This window comes from Myodes glareolus, chromosome 19 (genome assembly GCF_982192425.1).
Source record: "Myodes glareolus chromosome 19, mMyoGla1.1, whole genome shotgun sequence".
Classification (NCBI taxonomy): domain Eukaryota; kingdom Metazoa; phylum Chordata; class Mammalia; order Rodentia; family Cricetidae; genus Myodes; species Myodes glareolus.
In genome coordinates, this window is record NC_142044.1 from 4,070,460 (window position 1) to 4,095,131 (window position 24,672).

At 47.2% G+C, this 24,672-nt stretch overlaps 1 protein-coding gene across 6 annotated transcripts in view; it reads right to left on the reverse strand.

The window, feature by feature from the left end:
- Ncald (neurocalcin delta) overlaps positions 1–24,672 on the reverse strand; it is a 366,044-nt gene that overhangs the window by 5,761 nt on the left and 335,611 nt on the right. For all 6 annotated transcript variants that reach the window (XM_085679093.2, XM_085679094.2, XM_048457105.3 and 3 more), the window contains one exon: positions 13,214–13,610. In XM_085679093.2, the coding sequence (XP_085535219.1) occupies positions 13,214–13,591 (378 nt within the window). In that variant the 5' untranslated portion in view covers positions 13,592–13,610. The remainder of the gene's footprint in view (positions 1–13,213; positions 13,611–24,672) is intronic.

The following is a 24,672-nucleotide window of genomic DNA, read 5'->3' on the forward strand; positions in this document are numbered from 1 at the left end:
AAGGCATTCCCGATGGTTAGGTTAAAACCTGAGCGGTGCTTGTGAGGGGGCATAAGTGACCCCTCCCTGCACCCAGTCGGCCGTCTCTCTCAGGTCTGCATCACTACTATGGCTGTAGCACTTTATCCGAGCTGCCGGCCATAGAGGGAGTGATTGTTTAAAGTGGGGAAGCTGAGACCTGAGATCTCTAGGCTTTCTGGTTAACTCCAGATTAATGCAAGATGGAACCATTGGCAACCCCCACACACACACTACACATCATGCACACACATCAAACCACACACACACATACACACACTACACCACACCACATCATGCACACACATCAAACAACACACACACACAACACACTATATAACACAGACATACATCACATCACACCACACACACACTACACCACATCATGCGCACACATCAAACACACACAACACACACATACATCACGCCACACACACACACACTAGACTAAGCATCTTTATGAGCTCATAAGCTCAGGAATCTCAGAGCAGCAATATCAACGTCGTATCTGGACCTCTGACCCCCTCTCCCTTCAGTTTACAGCAGCACAGCTTCTTCCCAGGGCAGGCCTTGGCCACCTCAGGACTTGCAGAGGTGCCAACTGAGGACTGTTTTATAGACAAAGGAGAGGCTTAGTTTTTCCAGAAACTATGATCTCTTTCAGATCTGCTTGTACCTCTGCTGAGTCTGCTTTGCCTGTGGAAGCTTCCCTCCTGGCCCGTGTTCGTGACTGGTCCCTGGAGCATCTTGGGAGATGCTCTCCTTAAGTTGCTCTCAGTTCCCACCAGCTTGGTCAATATGCACGCATTTGAGTTTCCTGGGTCAGGGGGTTCATTCACACACCTTTCTCATCTGAGAGTTCGACTGCCCGCCCCCACCCCCTACTCAAGTACTAGGATAGATGGAAATGTGACCGTCCTGCGGGAAGCCACACATGTACTCCTTCCCTTCCATCTCAGTGGGTGATAGATCGCTTTCCTCTGCATGGTATCCTATTTGGGATCTTTTCATTCCACTTACACTAAAGTGTGGTTGGCCAAGACACCCTCCTTCTGTGACTGGCAGTCACATCCGGCTACTCAACAGGTCATCATTGGTGCTACTGAAAGGTCTTGTGTAGAATCGGTTTAGAGATTTTGTTCCAGACTGGCTGTCCCCACCCGGCTGCCTTCTCTCTCTTCCCTCTTAGTCTGCTTCTCTGTGCAATGTTCCTTCTCTCTCCTCACAGACTCTGTTACCTTCCTTCCCCTTCTGCTTCTCTCTGCCTCTGTAAATGTGCATTCGTACATAAAGTTTAACATTCTGCAAAACTCACTAAAGGTTCTGAATCTGCCAACAGCTGCCAATAGTCCCCCCCCCCCACGATGCTTATCTGCCACCACCGCAGACAAATGCAGGGACTTACAGATTTGGAAGGTCCTGCAGACACCTGCCGCTCCCCTTACATGGCCCCTGCCCTTAGTTGATCCCCTCCCCCATTCTCAGTTCCATTCATCTACCCAGCTCACTCATTCACCAGACAATTTCCGTGTGAGTACACCACACCAGGAGCTGGGACTGGCCCTGCCTTCGTCCTCTGGGGTTTTTACTATGGGCCAAAGCAGGCAGATGCTCTTGCACGCAGGATCTTGCACATCTGGCACACAGGATGAGTGCCAGAGCGCTTTGGGGCGTGCAAAGGTGACTGTGGCATGATGGGATGTTAGGATTGCGATGATGAGGGTTGGGGCAGACCTCCCCGAGGGCCCACGATGGAGGCAGACACGGAGAAAGCATAGGCCTTACAGAGAAGCATTTGATCGGCTTGGTCCTCCCACATCTCACCTGTCCTTTAGAAAGGAACTTGGAGGATACCACACTGCACCCCAAAAGTACCCCACCTTCCAGAGATTACCATTTAGATGGGAACAGGCACCCCATCAATGCCTTAGTAATTGTCTTGAAAGCCCTCATCTCCATTCTTCTCAGTGGCCTAGCGATCTGTTAGAACCCATTGATCTTCAAGAACTCTGGACTTCAGAGCCTGGGCTGATGAAATTCCCCTTTCTTGGGACTTTGATGGCTAACACTCCCACTTGAGCGGAGACAGGCGTGAAAGATGGAGCAAACACCGGGCAGGATGGAGAGGAAGCCTGCACCCTGGCTGTTAGGATAAAGGAATAGAACTGGTTTCTGAGAAATGTCGCCAACCTACAAACAGCTCCCTCTCCAGGGCACCAGCTAGCCTCCTAAGACCTTAACCAGCGCCGGAGACTGTGCTGGCAATGTGCAGACTCGTGAAGGTAAGGTTTCGGTTAGAAGACAGACCTTTCCGGCTTTGTTACGGCGATCAGGTTAGACTCGTTCTTTGGGCACCGATTAGCCCATAGGCTTCGTGGACTGGTTCCCCAGACCCAGTTTACTATGTGGTTGATGCTCTTTCTCTTCCCTGGAGCACGAACAACCAGACCTGGCTGCTAGATCATAGAGAAGACATGATTCCAGGCAGTGCTCCGAGTCACACCGCGTCTTTTATTAGCACCTTCTTCCCCAAATGTAATGGGATTAAATCATTGAGGAACCAGGCTACTTTCCCATCTTACATTTAGCAGTGTCAGTAAGAGGCCTGGCAGAGGTGGCCTGTTTTTAATTAAGCTAGAAGGTCCCTTTGGGACACACTCAGAAGCCCGGCTGGGGCTGTTCCCTGGTAGGCTCTGGGCAGCTCCTCACCTTGGCTTGATGTTTCCTGCTTCTTTGAGATGCTTTCTCATTTTCTCCCTCCCTTCCTCTCTCTCTCTTTCCTTTTTCTCTGAAGAAACAAGCTCTTAGGATCAGTGTAAAGAAAGAAACACTGGAATGACAGGGTTGTGGACGGACCAAGACCAGACACAATTCTAAGAATCAAGGCATTTTCTCTGAAGGAAACGAAACCTACTCTTCAAGAGAAAATTTAGGAGCTTCCCTCAGAGAACCAGACCCTCAGGGCTGCCTCATGCAGACTAAGGCCAAAGAAGCTGAGCAGCGCTATAGTTTGATGATTATAGATAAAGAAGTGCTTGGAAAGATGTATATGCCAGGATAAAAGACCATGAAAAACTTTCTTTTGGAAATAGTTTTGAAATACAGTGTCTAGATGTCTGGAACGGTGCTAATCATTTCTCATGTTTGCCTGGAAATGGAAAGGTAACTAAATCAGCATCCTTCACGGAATTCTACTGAGGTATTTCAGGTACCGTAAAGGACAGAGACCAGCATTCCAATCCCCACTTGTATTTGGTTATTTAAAACATTTTAATCTTATGTGTATGAATGTTTGCCTGGAGGCCAGGCAAAAATATGACCATGAAAGCCAGAAGAGGATGTCAGATCCTGTGGTGGTGTGAATGAAACTGGCTCCCATAATCTCAGAGAATGGCACTATTAGGAGGTGTGGCTTTGTTGGAGTAGACATGGTCTTGTTGGAGGAAGTGTGTCACTGTGGGGGTGGGCTTTGAGGTTTGCTATGCTCAGGATATTGCCCAGTGGCTCAGTCAACTTCCTGTGGCCTGCATATCAATATGTAGCCAACAGCATGGTGATAATGGACTGAATCTCTGAGCTATAAGAGAGCCACCCCAATCAAATATTTTCTTTGAAAGAGTTGCATTTCTTTTTTACAGCAATGAAAACTGAACTCAGTCCCTTGGAACTAGAGCCAAAGGCTGCTGTGAGCAGCATGTGGATGCTAGGAATCTACCTGCAGTCCTCTGGAGGAGCAACCAGCATTCAGAACCAGTGAGTCATCTCACTAGCCTCTCTCACTGCCCTCTCAATAAAGATATCTCATCTTATATGACCATAAAAGTTGCACTTGGGAACTTGGAAGTTTTTCTGCTAAAGGTAGGGTCTGAATCCACTTTGCCTATTTTACCCTTTGTGAGCCTGAGAACATCAAAGATCATAAGCCACAGACTCATACATTGCCCATTGTACCACATTAGCCTCACAGGATACTCCAAGTCAGGACTTGATCATAATTCTAAATTTTCTTTAGGTCCCCATAAGATTATCAGCACCTCCAACCAGCAGAAACTAGCCTGGAAAACTATACCCACATTACCCCCCAAAATGGACTATGAATATTTTCCTTTGTTTAGAATGTTGGTTACAAATTGTTATGGCTAATGGTCAGGAGAAAAGCTAAACAAACGATATTAGATCCAGAGTTTTATTTTGTTTTGTTTTGTTTTTTAAAAGAGGGGGATGTGGTGTGGGATAATGGTCTGTATTCTGTCAATTATATTTTAAATAAATGCTGATTGGCCAATAGACAGGCAGGAAGTATATATAGACAGGACAACCAGACAGGAAGTAGAAGCAGGTCAATGAGAACAGGAGAATTCTGGGAAAAAGGAAGTCCTAGGCTGCAGTCCTGATCCAGCCACAGAGCAAGCAAGATATGGCTGCCTTGACAAGAAAGGTACCAAGCCACTAACATAGACAAGAATAATGGGCTAATATAAGTTATAAGAGTTAATAAGAAGCCTGAGCTAATGGACCAATCAGTTTATAACTAATGTAGACCTCTGTATGATTTCTTTGGGACTTACAACTGCAGAAACTGGGCAGGACAAGGACCTGGTGGGACCCAAAACTCAGACAACAGGCCTGTATGACAAGAACTTCAAGCCTTTGAAGAAAGAAGTTGAAAACATATTAGAAGATGGAAAAATCTCCCATGTTCATGGATTGGTAGGATTAACATTTTGCCAAAACAATAAATTCAACACAATTCCCATCAAACTTCCAACACAATTCTTTACGGACCTTAAAAGAACAATACTCAATTTCATATGAAAAAAAAAACAGGCTAGCTAAAGCCATCTTGTATGATAAAGAACTTCCAGAGATATCACCATCCCCAATTTCAGACTGTGCTATGGAGAAACAGTAGTAAAAACTGCATGGTATTGGCAAAAAGTAAAAGACCCAAATGTAAACCCACACCTACGGACTCTCGATTTTTGACAAAGAAATCAAAAATTATACAATGGAAAAAGAAAGCATCTTCAACAAATGGCGCTGGTCTGACTGGATGTCTGTATGTAGAAAAACACAAATAGAACTGTATCTATCACCCTGCCAAAACTCAAGTCTAAGTGGATCAAAGACCTCAACACAAAACTAGGTGCACTGAACCTGATAGAAGAGAAAGTGGGGAATAGCTTTGAATGCCTTGGCTCAGGAGACAACTTCCTGAACTAAACGCCAACCGAGCAGGCACTAAGACCAACAATTAATAAATGGGACCTCATGAAACTGGAAATCTTCTATAGCGCAAAGGAGAAAAGGGCAGTCTACAGAATGGGAAAAGATCTTCACCTACTCCACATCTGACAGAGTGCTGATATCCAAAATATATAAAGAGTGTTCTTTCTAAGACGTATGTCTTTCAACATGCCCTCAGGCCAACACCACCACCAAACAGGGTGGGAAACCCTGCTTTTATGCTGCTTGACCACAGCAGTTAAAGGCCCCACGAATTCCGACACTGAAGATACCCAGTGAGTCCTGTTTTATCTAGTATTTCCCAAACTGATTTGGTCAATCCTTCTGTTACAAAGCATTGATAAAATTAGCACCCCAAGAAGATTCTGTCAGAGCCTAGACTCTGTCTCCCAGTGTCCTCTGCTCTTCCTCCTCCTCTTCTTGGTGGAACTAACGATACACGACCCATGATGCGTCTTCATGAAAGTTCTCTTCCCCGTGGGGTCTACATTGCTTCCATGCAGGATGCTTACTTATCTCTGTGTGCTTTGGAGCCTAGTGCTTGCTTCATTTGACAAATGAATGTTGGTTTATGATAAGCCCAGGGACGACACAATGTCCTTCGATTTAGAAGAGGAAAACATTGTCCAGGTCAAGGAACTCACAGCACAGATGGTGGAGACAGGTGATCAGAACGGATGTTAAGATGAGAACAGAGCGTGCTGCTTCCAGCCAGGATCCTTAGGGACCAGATTACCCTCCCGTCTAAATCCATCAGCAACAAAACCCCAAAGACAACGCCTGTCGCACGATGGCACTGGTTAAACTCATGGTGGGGGGGGTGTCACAGAACAAAAGAAAAAGACACGAACGTGGGAAAGTAACTTGCATGGTGCATGAGAATGGGAAGGAGGTCGGAGAAAGTGACAGGTGAGAGTAATCAGGATGGATTACACACACATGCATGACATGGTTGCAGAGTACATGTACTCTTAAAAAGACAGTGCACACAGAACTGTAAATTAGGCAGCTAAGGACAGTGATTCCTGAGAAACCAGAAACAGAAGAGGTAAGCAAGTCCTGGGCAGTGTCTGAGCGATAGCTGCAGGAAGGGACCTACGTGAAGCTTGACAGACTCGCTGGTAGGTGAACAGAATGAAAATGCTGCGCAGACCAAAGTGCTTAGTGTTTCAGGACAGGTTACAGCCACACAGAGAGAACCCCAGAGAGTGGCCGTCAGTCCCTTTGGGTATCCAGCCACACAGAGAGAACCCCAGAGAGTGGCCGTCAGTCCCTTTGGGTGTCCAGCCACACAGAGAGAACCCCAGAGAGTGGCCGTCAGTCCCTTTGGGTGTCCAGCCACACAGAGAGAACCCCAGAGAGTGGCCGTCAGTTCCTTTGGGTGTCCAGCTGAGTCCTGTGCAGACAGATGAGAGCTATCAAAGACTGGATGGAAAGAACCAGATGAAAGGGTGAGTGGGGAGAGCGCCTGGTCCGAGGTCAAGAAGAAAATCTGTTTTCCCATCCATGGAAAAACCTCCTAATTTGTGTGGTCCTGCCTACTTTGAAAGGCCTTACCTCAGTAGTGGGGAATTAGTCACAGATGACCCTGCTCTGTGTCACCTATCAGATTTTAAAAGCAAGGCCTGGAAAGTTGAAGCCGTTTCCAAGCAACTTCACTACATCTCAGAACAAAGCATGGGGATATTTATATTTTAAAAAAATATTCAAAAAAAATTTCACAATGTCTCATGCCCAATAAAAACGGAGCAGGCGTGTGAGGAAACGCCACCACAGCACTCAGGGGGAGGAAGGGATCCATCAAGTGGCCTAGAACTGACATGGATGTTATAATTAGCAGAGGCCATTGAGAGAGTTACAGAAACCGTGCTGCCCTGTCCCCAAAATAGACAGGGGAAGACACAAAGGAGCCCTAGATCAAACTTCTGGCAGCGACAGCTACAGTATTCGAGGTGGAAAACGCACAGAGTGAGGCAGATGGCAAACAAGACCTTCCAGTAGGAAGGAGACTGGTGCAGACATGAGGGGAAGCTACCCGAGGCAGAAAGGGAGAAAACGTAATGTCTGCAACACAGCAGGACGCTGGTGGAGTCCGTACACAGAGACCGAACGAGCCAGGAGAGAGCGGAACTCAGAAAGAGATTCGAAAGCATAATTACTAAAATAATATCCCAATGCTGGTGACAATCACAGGTTGACAGACCAAAGTTTTGATAAACAAAAAGCATTCCACACTCACTCCAGAAGAAACTAGATGGTTTGTTCATCCTACTGTTTAATTACGAAAGCAGACTCGTGGTTAAAATTTTTCTTAAGTGACCTGCAAGGTGCCAGCAGTGGATGGGAGAGATGGAAAATATTAACGCAGAAGGGGCTATCAGCCCGCTCCACTCAGGATTCTATTCCGCATCTTTGCTTTGGGTAAGGTGACTTTTTGCGTAAGCTTGTTGCTCACATTCAGTTGTAAGGCTGCTGCGGTGTAGTCCCTGTCCATCTCACCAGTGACAGCCTGCTGTTGTTGTCCTTGCAGGAGTCTTGCTTCGTGACTTCCTGAGAACAGAAGGGAGGCAAGGGTAGCTCCATCTCTTATACTGAATGATACGTGCCTATCCCCCGGGTGTTACTCCTGTCTCCCATCGCTCCAAGAAGTTCTAGGCATCCACGGGAGATTTGCTGGTGCCTCTCAACTGTTACTTGGCCCCTTCCTTAGACTCAGCCTGTGCTATGACAGGTGTGTGGGCGTTCAGAGTGTCCCCAGCAGGGCAGGGAGCTGGAACTATGAAGGGCAGAGAAGATTCTTCTTCCTCATAAAGTCGCGGGCAGACTGTGCTCCCATCAAGAGGAGAAAATCTGGTGGACAATGGAGGGAAGGTCACAGCTGCGTCAGCCTGGAGACTCTGAGAAAGAGCTTCAGCGCAATAAGAAAAACCAGTCCATAATCACGATCCTAAATTTGTCACTAAAAGGAAACCAGTGCATAAATGTAAAAAGAAAAGTTCATTTAATGCTCTAAACCAAATTCACAGATGGTTTTGCTTGTTTATCCCGATGATGGTACATCAAAAATAGCGAGAACTAATAGCTTTCTTTAAAAGAGAGCCACAGTTATACCTCAGCATATGTGGAAGACGGAACAATAATTCCCCACGTATGTCCATGTCCTAACCCTTGGAACCTGGAGCCGTCTGACCATAGATAGTAAGGAGATTTCACAGAATGGGTTGAATCCCAGATATGGAGATGAAAGAGTACGCCTCTAGACCCCACGCATGGCCCCAGCAAGACATAAGGAACTGGTGATTAATATTCATAGCTGCATAGCTACATGAGTGAGTGCATGCATGGGAGAGAGAAGCAGAGTCAAATCCAGCAGCGTGAGTCTGCCGCAGCTGACTCTGAAGGTGAATGGACAGAGACACACGCCTGGGAATGTAAGCATCTTCTGGAAACTGAGGAAGAGAAGAAATCTCCCCTCCAAATGGCTCTGGAAAGGGACGCAGCCCTCAGGACACCTTAATTTTAGTCCTGTGAAGCTGAGGCCAGACTGTCAGAATCAGAAGCCACGAGGCTGGATGCTGCTTGTGGTAGCCGCCGTAGGAGGCTAATCCGGCCTGCTTCAGCAGCACACTGAATCTAGAGCAGTGTGATACATTTATTTAGTCTTTCCCACCAATATCAGGAAATACAAATGAATTGCTTGTTTTTTTCTTTTGTCACAAACGCTGTGATGTGACTACCGAAACCAAGCCACGGGCCATACCTGAGTATAACAGATGGAGGATTGGTTTCTGAATGACATCTCTCACTCCCCGTCCATGCAAAGTTCAAGCACAGACTCATTTTCCTACTGGTCTACATCCTGGCCCATCCTTAGTGTTTACAGCTGATCCTAAATTTGCGCCTCCCCATGCTCACTAAATGACTTGAATTACCCAGTCTTGAAGGGAGGAGGGAAGACTCAGCTAGGAAGCTGCCTTCAGAGCGTGTGACTTTCAAACTCAGACCCTGAGTTTGTTTAGGGTGCTCCCGGGCCACAGCTGGTCCCTCCTTCCTGCTTCCCAACAGCTGTTTAGCCAAGCTCGGCCCTGAGCTGCAACAGTGAGTAAGCAACTGAGTGTTTTCCTAAATGGTGCAGACTAGCTAGGGCAAAGCCAAGAACATCCCCCACAAGGGGCTTCCTGTGACTGTGCCAGGGCCTTCAAAAGGGGAGGGAACAAAAGATTTAAAAAAAAAATCAGAATGTAACCCTCTGTGAGATCCAACACCGAATTCCAAATCATCCCGAATAATTGAAAGTGGAATTAGCATAAGAATGAGATGGAATACGTGCATTCTTAGCTGGCAAAGCAACCCCTGGTATGAAAACGGTTTGACATCTAATTTAATCTCTTTGATGATCTGAAGTCACTTCAGGGTGCCTGTGGTATTTGCAAACATGAATATTAACCATTAGGATATAGGATGCATAAAATGGTTGAGGACGTCTGAGTCTTCCTTTGTCAGGCTTCTTAAGACCCTCATAGTCACACAGGCATGTTTGAAGGCCATGTGTGTTCTTAGAGTTTAGATCTGGCGCTTAGGAAGGCATGGCAATGGCTAGGGCACCCTACAATGAGGAGCATGCCTGTGGCAGGCTCAGCACACCTTCATGGTTTACCAGGCCCTCGCCCCAAGTGCCAAGTGTCTGCTGGCATCCTCTGCTTGTCCTGCGGGTTTTCTCACTTTCTCTTCCAAACTGCACTCCAAGGCATAGTGTCTTTTCTGAACACTGCTCCCCTTGACAGGGTCCCTGCTACGCTATGATTGACAGAGGAGCACAGCTGAGTCTCCATTTCCCAAAGATCACACCTTTGATGGTTCCCTCCCGTCTTGGTATTTACAAATTCAGCAGCAGGAGCCACAAAACCCACTAGGAAAACTGGACGAACAATGTCAGGGACAACACTGATTCACAGGTATTTCCAGTGCAGACTCCACTTAGAAAGAAATCATGTCCAAACTGAGGACCGGCTCAGCCCTCTGCGCTCTTCCAAGGGTGGAGCCCAGCCCTCCGAGCCAGGAAAGGCGGAACCCTGGGAAGTAAGAGCTAAGGTGCGGTTTACTGAGTGTGGCTGCCTCGTGCTCGCGAAGCACCTTGTCCTCGTCCCAGCATCAAATAAGAAAACAAATCACAACAGCCAGAAAGCCCAATAAGGGTGCACGCTACAGATGGATCCTGTGTGCCCAGAGCCCAGTGTGCAAAGGTTTGGTTCTGTGCCTGTGGCCATACGGGAAGGAGGCAGATCTGCACGAGATGGAGCCTGTTGGGGATGTCTTCAGGTGACTGGGGGCGAGTTCTCTCTCCGTAAGTCCATTGGTTGAGGCATTTGTTGCAGTAACAGAAATGTTACTAGCACAATGAATATCTTTGGAATTTTAATTTTTGTTTAATTAGCAAAGATTAAGGAAAATCCAAGATGTAAAATGATATGGAGATGTCCTATTTATGCTTGAGGGGGCATTAGGAAAAATACCCTGACAGAATGAATCAAGACATCTTAGAAATGATGCTCACGCCCTTCGACCCAGTTATTGGGATTCCAGATTCCAGGCCAAGAAAATTATCCTATAAATAAATATATATATATATATGTATATATATATATTATAGATTTATTTTATTTTTAAAAGATAAACTATTTTGTCTAATAGTGAAAACTGGAAGTAGCCTAAATATCCAGCAGTAAAAATTTAAGTAATTATAATATACTGTTGGATTATTATGTAGCCATTGCCTATCTTTATTAAACATTTTATGACATCTTTATAAACACAGAGATACTTGTGTTTTTTAGTAGGTGAAAATGGCAAGACAGAAAATTACATGTACTTTATAGAATTAATTGAATTTTTAATGCAGTGTAAGAGGGTCAGAAAATATGCCATTTACAAATTTTCAGTAGTGAATTTCTTTGTGGGTAGGATGGAATAATGAATAATTTTCTCTTAATATTTTTATTTTATTGTCCAGGTATGGGTGTTTGCTTGCATGTATGTCCTGTGGAGGCCAGAAGAGGGCATTGTGTCTTCTGCAACTGGAGTTACAGACGGTTGTGAACTATCGCGTGTGCTGGGAATTGAACCCAGGTGCTTTGGAAGAACAACCAGTTCCTAACCGCTGAGCTATCTCTCAAGCCCACTTATCAAGCCCTTTATCTGCCTGTCTTTTACATTTGCTGTCCACCCTCGCAGGGGAGGGCAGACAGCCTTTATTTCTGCTAAAATCTACATCACTAAGGGATTATTTTGATGTAACTTTTTAATTTAGTTTCCCTCTGGGGAAGGGACAGTTACTGGTGAACAGTCAGGAAAGAGAAGTGCCTAGCAGAGCTCGGAGACATTCCTGGGGGAGGCAGTGTCCTGGAGACTCCTGGTCCTGCATCTTCCCAATGCTTGTGCTGTCCTTTTAACACCCCTGCAGGCTCCACCCTCCGTCCTTGCTGCACGGTTCAGTCACAGCTCTACAGTAGTCTTTTTCGCTCTGTCTGGTTTCCACTGGTCATGGTCCCTGAGGTTCTCCACCAGCTAGCTACACTCTTCTCTTGTTACACCCCTTTCCATGCAGCACCCCAACATTTTCCCAGGGCAGCCACTCTAAGTAGGACATCTGTCCAGATGTTCCCAGGTGAATAGAACCTCTGAACTAAGCCCTCCAAGAAACCCGACCCACTCTCTTGACCCCGCTCTCTGCTGGTATATGCTACCCTACTGTGCTCCACCTGCCGGGACCGCAGTGGTAGCCAGTTGTCCTTGGCTTGGTCATCCACCTAGTCCTTAATAATGCCTGCTGCTGAAGCCCTCCTAACCTTCTTGGGCTTGTCTCTGGGTCCCACCCACGGCTTAGCGCTCTGCCACAGCCACTGTCCTACCAGCAATTCCCCGGAGGGGGTGGTTCCGGGAGGCCAAATGCACCGTCTCCTAGGAAAGTGATGATCTATTTGTATCTCTGATGGACAGAGCTTTGAGTCCAGACCCTGCTCTTGTTTAAGAGTCTATAAAGCTGTAAATTAACGACAACCGTCTTTTCTCTGTGGCTGGCCCTGGGCTAGGCAGGGGTGGTTCGGATGACAACAGCATCCATAGGTTCATGTTTGAAAGCTTGGTCTACAGGTAGTGAAGCTGTCTAGAAAGGTTTAGGAGGTGTGGCCTTGTTGGAGTAGGTGAGTCACTGGGGATGAGGGATGAGGTTTCAAAAGCCCACACCAGGCCCAGTCTCTCTCTCTGCCTTTGGATCAGGATGTAAGGTTCTCAGCTACTGCTCCGGTGCCTGCCTGTCTGCTTCCTGTCATGATGACCATGAATTAACCTTCCAAATCGGTAAGCAAGCCCCGAACTAAATGCTTTCTTTTGTAAGAGTTGCCTTGGCCATGGCGTCTCTTCACAGCAACAGAACAGTAACATGGAGAATCATGTCTAATCTTAACCCCATGACACGACAGTTCTGTTTTACAGGTGAAGACACTCCTTCTGGCCAAGGGATCAAAGCCACAGAGTTAGTCCCTGAAAAATGCAGTTGGATACCCAACTTGGGGCTTTACTAGTGACACAGCTTTAGAAGACATGACCCCAAACTCCAAGTCTGAGCAGGCTGTTGTAGCTGATCAATGGGAAGATTGTAACAAGGATGGCCAACAGAAGAGCCCCGTCCCTCCACAGTGTGGTGACCACTGACAGGTAAGAATGTGTAGGAGCTGGAGCTGGAGCTCCTATGTTTTCAAGAGATTCCAACCAATGTAGATTTTTATGTAATTTCTGTTGCATGCAAATTTAAAAATTTCAAAAAACACCGAGTGAACCATATTAACCGCCCTGGCAACACACCATCTTATAAACTCAGACCCACACTCTCCTGGGGCCCATCTGGGTCTTGTGACAAATGCCCTTATCTCTACCAGGCCAGGGGTCCTACCTGTACAATCTCCAGCATCTCTGCCTTGCTGATGTAGCCGTTGCCGTCCAGGTCGTACATGCTGAAGGCCCACTTGAGCTTCTGCTCCAGCTTGCCCCTCGACGTTACACTCAGGGCGATGATGAACTCCCTAAAGTCTATTGTCCCGTCTCCGTTTGCATCGAAGGTGCGGAAGACATGCTCTGCAAATTTGGAAGCATCCCCATAAGGGAAAAAGTTCCCGTATATTTTCTTAAACTCTTCCATTGATAAGTGTCCGCTGGGGCAGTCTCTCAAGAAGCCTTTGTACCACTCCTGGATCTCGTGCTCAGTGAAGTCCGTGCTCTCCAGCAAGTCCTGCATGACTTCAGGGCGCAGTTTGCTGTTCTGTTTCCCCATCCTGGTGGCAAGAATTCAACTGCAGAGAGAAAAGAAAATATATATCATAGTTTTTAGAGCTATCTTTTAGGGCCATGTGATCGTCTGGGATTATTCCTTGGGAAGAGGGGAAAACAAACTCTATATTAGCCCGATAGCTAAAGAAAATGATGGGAAACAGGTCAAAGATGCAGAAAAGTCATGTTAGCCAGAACAAACCAGAAAGGAAACAATGGATGGATAGATAAATGGATGAATGGATGGATGGACGGGCGGACGGACGGATGGACGATTGGTCAGATGGGTGAATAGATGGTCAGATAGGCACGTAGAAGGAAGGTAGACAATTCATTCTTGATTTATCAATTTGCAAGAGTTCTAATTTCAAATCTTTTAAGTAGAACTAAAAGAACAGAAGAGGGAGAGGGAGAAGGAGAGAGAGAGGGAGAGAGGAAGAGAGGGGGGAGGGAGGGAGGGAAGGAAAGAGAGGGAGAGAGAAAGAGATCTTAGCATGTTTCATTCTCAGTATGCTTCCCTGTAAAGTGTGAGTCGTGTGCTTCTGGAAGCCATAAGTGCAAGAAGAAGGAAAATGGAAACCCAGTGTGAACCTCCGCTGCTCCAATTAGACCCAGAGGGAGTCATGGGCCACTTGGCGTGTAGATGGTGAAGATGGTGATTGTGGCCTAGGGAACAGGCCCAAACCTTGTATCGTCTTATCCTAACAGTGGCACGTGCCCACAACCAAACAGTAAACTACCACAGTGATCCACAGAACAAACCAGCAGCATCTTCAGACCCGAGTCACTGAGACAAACACAGCGAGTATTTTGGTGTGAGTGCTTCCCCATTGTGTGTGTGTAGACTTATTTAAATGTTATTAAACCTAGTTCCCAGATTAACTATGTTTTCAACTTGACAATGGTACAAAAGTGATACATATCCAGCAGAATTGTACTTTTGTGAATTTTGAGTTTGGGGCATCGCCCAGACCAGTGATATCTGGTTCTGTGCTCCCCCAGCTGCATGGCATGGTTGTGTCTTAGCTCCGAGGGTGGCACGTCCACGAGGAGGCTGCAGATACTCTCCAGCAGGCCTTCTACTGAGACTCTTCTCACCCAAAATAGCTTTACGTGACTATGGGGTCACACAAGAGTACAACGTAGATATGCAGTTGAAACACTTACTTATAATAAACCAGTTGCTAACGGTAACAGCAGAATTAGCTACTAATGAGACGGGTGTGCTTGTTTGCCTAGCACAGTCTAACCCAGAGATGCACCCATTCCAGACAGATACAAGCAAGGAAGGCAGAAGGAAGATATGAAACATCTTTGTTGTCTGTGATTAAACCTGTCTGCTTTCACCACAATGGAAGCTTTTGTGTACAGAGTACACAGGTACGCTGGAGACTACCATGAAGGAGACTTGAATCCCGCTGCGCTGTTTCGGGCAGATATCATTGGCCTGTGTGGTGTGGCAGCGGGCTGTGTGGTGCAAAGTGTGCACATCGAGCCTCGGGAGCCAATGCTGCAGTGACGTCTCACGGTGCAACTCACGCAAGTTCCGCTGGAAACATCTCGGTTCACTGTGTGTTTGACTTTGAGTTAAAAATTACACTAGATTTATTTGTGTGTTTGAAAATTTTGCCTGCACAATGTGTATCTGTATGGGCCTGGTGCCTGAGAAGGTCAGAAGAGGGCACTGGACCCTCTGGAACTGGAATTGCGGACGATTGTGAGCTGACTTGTGGGAGCTGGGAACTGAACTGAGATCCTCTGCAAGAGCAGTCAGTGCTCTTAACCCCTGAGTCATCTCTCCAGTCCTTGAATTAATCTTTGGTATTGAGAAGCCTTTTACCTGATGCCAAGTATTCACATGCTACACATTCCCTGGAGGGATCTCATGTGCAGTCCTGACCTACAGCTGAGAGCTTTGTTCTACAGTGGGCTGGGATGCCCAGATGCTGTGTGGGTGAGATGTATTTGGTCTGGGGCCTTCTATATCAACTAACAATTGAGACAGTCCTCCACAGATACACCCACAGGCCAATCTGATGTAGGCAATTCCTCGCAAAATTGACTAGAGACTGTGTCACGGTGACCGTCAACACTAGCTAGGACTGTAGTCAGAATACACCCCTTGTCATAGAAGAGGCTGCACCCTTGCATTTACAGGCGACCTGAGGACAATACAACCCAATCTTAATCCTGACTGATTTCCCCCGTTGGAGTATTTATCATGCCTCCCTCCCCCCTGCACACACACACTGTCTGCCCTGCAGGCAGATCGTATTGGGAGGCGCTGGCTTTGCTTCTCTAGGGTTCATCCCACTGGGCCTATTGTGAACTAAGGCCAAAGGAACGAGTGGGAAAAACATGGCTGGTAGACAGAAAGATGACTAATTACCAGATGGACATGCAGGATCGTCCTGAAAGAGGAGGCATTGCCAGGAGGAAGACTGGCTTTCCCATGCTTTTCACTAGGAACCACCCGCGTGGTTAGAGTGGCAGCTTGGTCTCAGAGCCTCTGGTACTGAACTGTCTGTCTGAGGCCCTTACTCGGAAGAAATTCCTACAGGGCAGTGTTTGCGGCTCCCAGGGCTCAAACCTTTGTAACATGCATAGACGGGGAAACCTTAGGATCCTTAGGAATTGCCTGACTAGTTGGTTTTGACTTTCTCAAGTTTTATTTTCTCTGTAATTGACACATAGTAATTGTATATACGTGACTTCCAATGCGATGTTTGTATAGACGTGTGCCCAGTGTGATGGTCAGATCATGCTAGTTAGCATATGCATCATCTCAAACATCTTCAAAGCTTCTTTGCTAGCTATTTTGCAACACACAATACACCATTGTTAACGGTGCCCGACTGTGCGGGAGAACAACGAAGCCTGTCCCCTCATCTAGCTCTGGCACTCAGTCTCACTCTGTTAGAATCTGAGTTCGGCACTGCAGCTGGAACCCGGCTTCGACTCCCACGAGGCAACCTCTGAGGGATAGGAAGAGGCGGACTTTCCTTCTATTAGCGTGAGCGACAGCTGCAGGGAGACCTCATTCAGAGGTCCCTGTGAATGTGAGGCTGAGCAAAACCCACTTATCCAGAGAAAAAAATTAACTTACAAATGAAGCACAGATTGGATTTATAAACTGAACATCCCAATAATGTTCACTTCCCTCTCCTCGAGGTAAGAATCCTCCCAGAGATAGAGGCTCGCTTGTATTAGAATTTTAAAACCCTCATTTAGCTGTTACATTGGCAATTTGCCTGTGGCCAGAATTCAGAAACAGGAGTTGATACATAATGCATAGGTTTGCAGAGAGCCAACATATTTTAATGGGATTTGCAAGTGATTGCAAGTTCTTCTTTCAAGAGCTCTGCGGACTTCAGCTCTTTGGTAGTATCCATCCAATCGGATCACTGCCATGTTTCAAATCCGATTGCCACCATTACAGTTCTGTCAGATGCAAATCACTTAGTGCCTGAGGAAGTGGCGGTTGCTATTTTAATATTTAGATCTACCTGTTCAAGGAGTGACTTCTTTTCCTGTAGAAACAAATCTCTGCTTCTTCAAAGCCAACTTCCAGTCCTTTCCCAGCCTTTGTAAAGTACTTCTCACTTATTAGTTGCTTCGTACAGGGAACAACATTTCCTCAACATCCTGACTAACTCTCTCGGAAGGCTGATCTGTGTGCAGCTATTTTTCAGTAAACACTAATTAAACCACATTCACAATCTCATTAGCACAGAAAGACCGTAACACAAACAGAGAGAAGAGCAGAAACTAAGTCATCTGGGAATTCGGCGTTTGCAGCTCCGTCCAGGATTTGTTTCTGGAGCTGTCAACAATTACTCGACTGAGTACTGATGTCTGAACTTGATTACACCATCTGCACTTGCTTGGCCAGAAAGAAACCAGAAGCCTTGACCTGTGATAGGCTTTCATTCATGGGTAGACCTGGGATAGGCTTTCATTCATGGGTAGACCTGGGATAGGCTTTCATTCATGGGTAGACTTTGTTAGACTTTCATTCATGGGTAGATCCTCACTAGGCTTTCATACATGGATAGACCTAGAGACCTGTGATAGGCTTTCAATCGTGGGTAGGTCTAGGATAGTATTTCATTCGTGGGTAGACTTGATTTTGGACCTAACAGGACAGAGGAGAGGGCAGGGGTTCAGGAGCTGGAGAGAGTTCATCGGGAAGGACTATGCACTGCCCTTACAGAGGACCTGAGTTCAGTCCCCATCACCCACATTCCCACACTGGGAGACTCACAGTCCCTGTAACTCCCATCCCCAGGAGATCTGCATGCACACCTGCCCATACATGAACATACACACACATAAATAAGATTTTTTTTTTAAAAAAAGAAAATGCTTGGGTTCAAAGGCTAGCTCTGTTGTTTAATTGTTGAGGAAATGATTTAATTCGGGAGTGCGCCTCGGTGAAATGAGTTCAATATTGCAGGTTCACATTCTGCTCTCCTGACGTGAGGATGCAGTGAGGCATCGTGTATAGAAAGGGTCTGGTGTTGAGTTAGGGATGGTTTTGTGGTAAAGGCTGGTGCGCTGCAGGTTGGTTCCCAGCGGTGTTAGTAGAGTCACTAACAGGCGAGGCCTGCTGGAAGGTAGGTAGGTTGTGGGGTTCCTCCATCACAAACGATGTAATGCTGCCTTGCAGGAGAGGGATAAGTCCCTTGCATCACCTCCTGAGAAAATGGGTTATTACAGAAGGGCCAGGCGTGCCCCTTCCCAGCTTCCTGCTTTCTATTTTGTTATGTGACCTCTCTCAGTGTCACATGCCCCTGACATGATGACACCTACCATGTTGTGACAGGACTCAAAGGCCCTTACCAGAGGTCAACAGACAGAGCCACCTATCATAGCCTTCCTACCTCCAAAACTATGAAATAAATACACTGGCTTTCATGTGAATACAGCCTCAGGTATTTTGTCTCAGGAAAACGAAAGAGTAAGACAATGGACCTTCATGCGCTATTTTACTGAACGGTCACGTTAACCCTGTGTGACCGGCAGGGCAGACTCTCTCCATTTGATCAGCAAAGAGATTAAAACTCAGAAATACTGATTGACATGATCTAAGTCACACAGCTGTCTGAGAAGCCAGCGATGGGTGACTGGTCATTGGCTTTTTCATTCTGCCCTTTATTATATTATGAACAAAGCACATGCAGAAATTATAACTATTTCATAAAACCTTAGAAGGAAGAGGACGAGAAGAGCGGTCTCCTGCTCTGGCCCCTTTATGCCACAAATAGGCACTAAGTGTCTGTTGGAGAGAGTTCTGAGGACCCACGGGGGTCAGGCAGGCGGAGGCCTCCCTAATGGTGTTTCTAACCAGTGGCAAGAGACATACAGGAAATAAGAATAGTAATATAGGAAATGAGAACAGGAAGTGAAATGTTGAGTAGGTGCGTGCCGTGGAGAAGGTAAAGAGGACGGGAGGTGAGTGCCAGATGTGTCAGAGTTCTGACTCAGAAGCCAGAGGAGGCCCCGTCAAGAAAGTACCATGGACCAGAGCAGAGCCACAAAGAGGTCAGAGAATGGCTAGCTAAACTGAACTAGGGGCACACTTAGCGTGACACAGAATGTGGCAGAGCACAGGGTGTGAGAGGATGAGAAGATGAGGCCGGCAGGGCCACGAGGGATCAGCTCATCTGTGCAAGAACTTAGCTAGAGAAGTGAAGGAGTGCTTTGTTTTGTTTCCACTGCTGTGACTTCAGGGCTAAGACAAGCTCAAGATGGAGAACCCTGAGGGAGACCCGTGAGGAAGGTCTTGCGGTGGCCCAGCCACAGGTTGTGCTGGCTGGAAGAGGGGCATTTACAGCAGCAATGGTGGGACAGGTCGCTGGATTCCAGATACAGCTCGATGCTAGAGCTCCCGGGTTGTAAGGTGCGGGGGCACGGAGGGGAGGCGGCAAAATAAAACAGAAGTTCATGTCTATTATACACACGGCTGCAGAAATCTGCAGTCTGGAGTCGGAAGGGATCCACATAGCCAAGATGAATGTGGGAGGCTTCAGCATGTATAGAACTTGCAGCCAAAGACTCGTTCGAAGTCTCCAAAGCCATGGTTCCTGAAACTGTATGTTCTGACATTCGGACCACAGGCAATGGATGGAACCAACGAAGGAGAATGAGAAGGCAGAACTGGCAGGTTCTGTGTAGGATAACACACAGAAGCAGAGGCCATGTTCCTTTCAGTGGGTGTCCCGCATTCCCAGTTCAAGGCTGCACACTGGAAGTGCTCAGAACCACCAGGCGCTGGAAACTCCTGGTTCCTGTCTGATGCCAGCTGACCCCATCTCAGTAGAGGACTCCCCATCCCACCTTCTGGTTGCTTGTTCCAAGAGACAAGGGTCACCTGTGATTTCTTTTGTTTTAATTCCTTTGGCATAGGACATTGATTCTCTCACCGAAATTTCCAATCCACCTTGCCCGTCATCTTCATTACCACCCCAGCGAAGACACCATTGGTCCTTCCTGGTCCTGTAAGGTCTTCCCTTCCCGAGACCCACTTTCCAGCCCCAATCTATTTGCTCATCCCCTGGAGTGACTTTTTAAAGCCACAAGCCATGCTATGTCACTCCTCTGTTTAGCTCCTTCATTTGCTTTGAGTTTTGAGACAGGGCATAGGAGTAGAAGTTGGTTTCAAATCTGAAATACTCTGTGTACCCCATGTCTACCCAGAATCCTACAGGGCACCCTCAGAACATGGTCTGTGCTCCCTCTGCTTGCCCAAGAGTTGTGCAGACCCTGAGTCAACGCCAGTGTACCCTCAATCTCTTTCCATTTCAGACACCTTGCATGTTTCTCAAAGACCTTTGCTTTAGTTCCGTGTTTCCTCAGGTGAGACACACCTGCTTCACAAACACTGGCATTCTGTTCTCAATGGTTTACTCCAAGAAGGGTAGTGTGGGATTTTTTAGTTTATTTTGAGCCACACAAATCTTCCAGGGAAGTGGGGAGGAAAAGGAAAGGGGAAGGAAGGGAGGAGGGATGGGGGAGGGAAGGGGAAGGAAGAGAAGAGAGGGGAGAGGAGTGGAGGGGAGAGAAGGGAAGGGAAGAATAGAAGTATAGATTTTGGTACAGACGGAAAAGAACAAATGCATGAGAAGACACTAAATCATCAGTACAGAACCAAGAACTTGACAGGTGAAACCAACTTTCCATCTAAAAAGAAAAGAAATCACAGCTCAAAACAAACCCACCACACCTCCACTAAAGACAGTGGTTGCCAGCGAAGGGCACGATCTCCCTCTTCCTGTTCTACATCTGTGAGGGGAGGAGCGTGTGGCCTAGCACTTCTGTGATTCCCCAAAAGGTTCTGAAAACTCCCTGTCTCCACTCCTCGGCTCCCAGAATTAGATTTTCCAGGGAAAAGCCCATAACTTACCCTCGACAGCCTGGCTAACTTTGGAGAAGCCTCCACACAAACTATACCGAGCTCTCCTAAAATGGAATTTACAAGGTGCTAGCGGCCAAACTCACATTTGCAGTAATGAAGGACACAGAACCCTCAGCGGTCCCCAGAGGAGAGCAGGGTGGTTGAAACGCCTGCCTCTTGTGGGGAGCTCAACCCTCCCACTGAGTGTCGCTTTGCCTCTTCTGCTTCAGTTATGAACATGGAGCTAGAGAAATGATTCCTAAAATGTCAGGAAGAAGATTATACATGCTACGGACGACAGGAAAAGCGTGTCTGTTACCATGGCTTGTTTCAGGTGTCTTCATCTGACTGATGGCTAAAATCTACAAATTCATGACTGCGTTGTCTGCTTATGATTCTTACTGGGGGAAAAGCATGACTTAGCAAGAACTGGAGGGGCCTGAGAACGTCCCTTCTGCAAAACTAGTATAGTGTGACTGGAGGCCATCCAAAGCAGCTGGCTGCGCACTGAGGCAGCTTAGGACATTAAACGATAATGCATCAAGGGAGAAGTTAGATATGGAGGAGAGGACTGGGGAGGCGTGTAACATCCCGACATCATCGTCTTCTGAACCAGAGTATTGTCACTTCTATCTGTGGTAAGGGCCTAGGGCTCACAGCCCCACACAGGTAGCAAAATAGCTTGCTGAAGAGGTTGGAGAGATGGCACAGCGGTTAAAAGAGCTTGCAGTTCTTGCCACACACCCAGGTTTAGTGCCAAGCGCTCACACGGCAGTTCACAACTGTTCGTGACTTCAGGTCCAGGAGATCGGGTGCTGTCTTCGGACCTTCATGAACTCCTGCACACACAGGTAGTACACATAAATTCACACAGGTGCACACACAAATCAGGAAGGAAAGAAGGAAGTTTAAGTGGCTCATTGAAGTCACTTAACAATTCCACTGCTTGTAGTGGAGTCTCTTTTCCAAGAAATGACTCGCGCTTCCTGGGTGAGGGTCACACACCTACGACCGCCTTCCCTGCCTGAGGTGACGGGGTTAGGGCGTAAACTGACCTGGCACAAAGTCTGCTGCTGGGCTGCAGACGTGATAGACTGTTCTTTCTGTCCTCTCCCCACGCAGGAGATGAAGCTCTGCTTTCTCTGGGCGAGCTCAGGGCTGCAGATTCTAAGACACTGGAGGACTTACTTATTTTACAGCACACACATTTTAGCCTGGGGAAGGACTGGCCTTGGGCTTTTTTCAATGTTTTATTTTTTGCATCGATATCAATAAAACATATATTTTTGATAAAAATCTCAACTGAGTATTGTCTAATAATAGTCTTTCCCTCCTTAAAATATGGAAACATCACTTTTCACCTGTCTCATTACCAGAAGAATGCCATCATTTTGGTAGTTTCCTGTTGTCTGAATGGGATATGTTCTGAGACCCTGTGTGGATGTCTGGATCCACAGAGAGGAGTGGATACATGACTATGCTATTTTTCTTATATATATGTATCCATGAAAAAGTTTAATTTATAAATCAGACACAAGATATTAACAAAAACTTACAAGAAAATAAGGCCATCACTGAACTGCAATAAAGGTTATTGAATTGTTTGTTGCTAGAATTTTCCATGAGGTATTTTAGGATGGACTGGGGCATGGGTAACTGCTGCTGTAAGCAAGTGGGGGGGGCAAGCTAAGGTGGGGGAAACAGTGTGACTGGCTGTAAAACACTTAAGAAGCTACGCTTGGTGGCACACGCCTTGAGCCAGCACTCGGGAGGCAGGAGGATCACAGTGAGTTCAACCAGCTTGGTCTACTAGTGAATGCTTGGCTAGCCAGAATCACATGGTGAAAAACTGTCTTTGAGTGAAAATAAAAAACAATCTAAGGAACAAGGGCTGTAGAGATGAGAGCTGACCCTAGTGACTCTGCTGCCACTCTTGAGAGCACAGTCAACTTTGTGGCACCCCTTCTCCTGCATCTGCTAGTCCAGCTTACTCCCTAACACACGGCCAGCGTGTGGAGGTTCACTCCTCTTGCCCACTCAAAGGACCCATGAGCTAGCAGACAGGCCTCAGACAAGATGGTCACCTCCCAGGCCTTTATTACACAGCTGACCCAGCAAAGAGACCGTGTGAGTGTCGACAGTCGGGAGCTTCAGATAAAGTCTTTATGCCCCTTGCGATTGGACTGCTCAGGTAGAGTGGACAGCACCACGGCAGGGGCCGGTGCGGAGAAGCATGGGGAGCTCCTGGGCCTCAGTGGTCTCCAAGGTCAGCTACATCCCTACCAGTGGAGCTGCTGGATTTCTGATCCCGACCAATGTCTGCTCAACTCAAGACACTAAACATTCTTATTTTAAACCATGAACTATCATGTAACCGTGATCACCGCGACAGCAGGACAGGGCCCTGATCTTCCTGGACTGGAGCAGCAGACAGGTCACCTTCAGCCGTCCAGGCCACGTCTCTTACCAGAGACTCAAGTCTCCAATTTTAGACTTCCTCTGGGGGCCACAAATGCATTTAGCAAATGGTTCCAGGCCCCCATGGAGTCCAAGAATAGTTCATAACTTTTATTTGGCATACTGCTTCCGGGCTTAGCAGGTATAGTTCTACAAAAATCATCCTATGCTGGGTGAGGAAGTAGCGAGAGTCTGGGGTTCGGGATGCACGTCTCGGCAGATTCATTGGCATGTTCACCCTTCTGCTTTGAGAGGTTTTGATTTCAACCCAAGAACTATGAAGAAATGAACAGTTCTGACAAGTTCACGCAGCCGTATCCCTAGGGGCAGGTGACCCAATCCGCCCCTCCCACTCCCACCACTGCTGAAGCTCTCGCTGGGCTGTTTTTGAGTGGTGTCCCCAGGGGAGGGTCATCCAATCCACCCCTCCCACTCTCACCCCTGCAGTACCCCTTGCTGGGCTGGGTCTGAGTGGCCATTGACGCTAAAATGCATCTTGGGACTCCTCCCCATCCTGGCCAGCGGCAGGACTGACTGTACATCTACGAAATGTCTGAAACACTTGCCCACGAGATGCAGACTAAGTGAGAAGTCCATTGGCTGGCATGGAAGTGCCTTATGTGACCCTCCTCCATTGAACAACTAAACCAGAGTCGCTATTACAGTATGCCATGTGACCTTGGGGGCATCTTTGATGTCTCTTGGTCATTATACAGTAAATAGGCACAATTACCATCTACATCCTCATGCTGTCAAGAGGACTAAAGGAAGAGAAAGAGGAGCCCCCTTCCCCCTGAGTGAATGGAAAGGTTGTCAACATCATGGCTGGCACCAGTAGATGCTCAATAAACACCATTAGTCTGATCGAGAAGGGTGTACTTGCATTGACATCTCTATAGAAACGAGCCTTCTCCCCCCGCCCCCCCCCCCAAGAGCTGAGATTGTACTCCCACTTGCTGAATGGCCACGGAGAATTAGAAAGAACAAGAGTAAGAAGGGGGCACACAGAGAAAGAAGGGACAGGAGCCATTGCCACCGTCTAGCCTGACCCCCCTGTTTGGGTCATTAGCTAAATAGGAAAGATCTTTGTGGGCTTGTAGCTAGCAGCCATGAATGCCGGGTGAGTGCCATCAAATGGTGACTTTAGTCACGTGACTCTGGGGTTGCAGAAAGTGGTGGTGAGTACCTTCTGGAGGAGGAGCCTTCAGGTCCCTGACACAGATGGCGCCCCT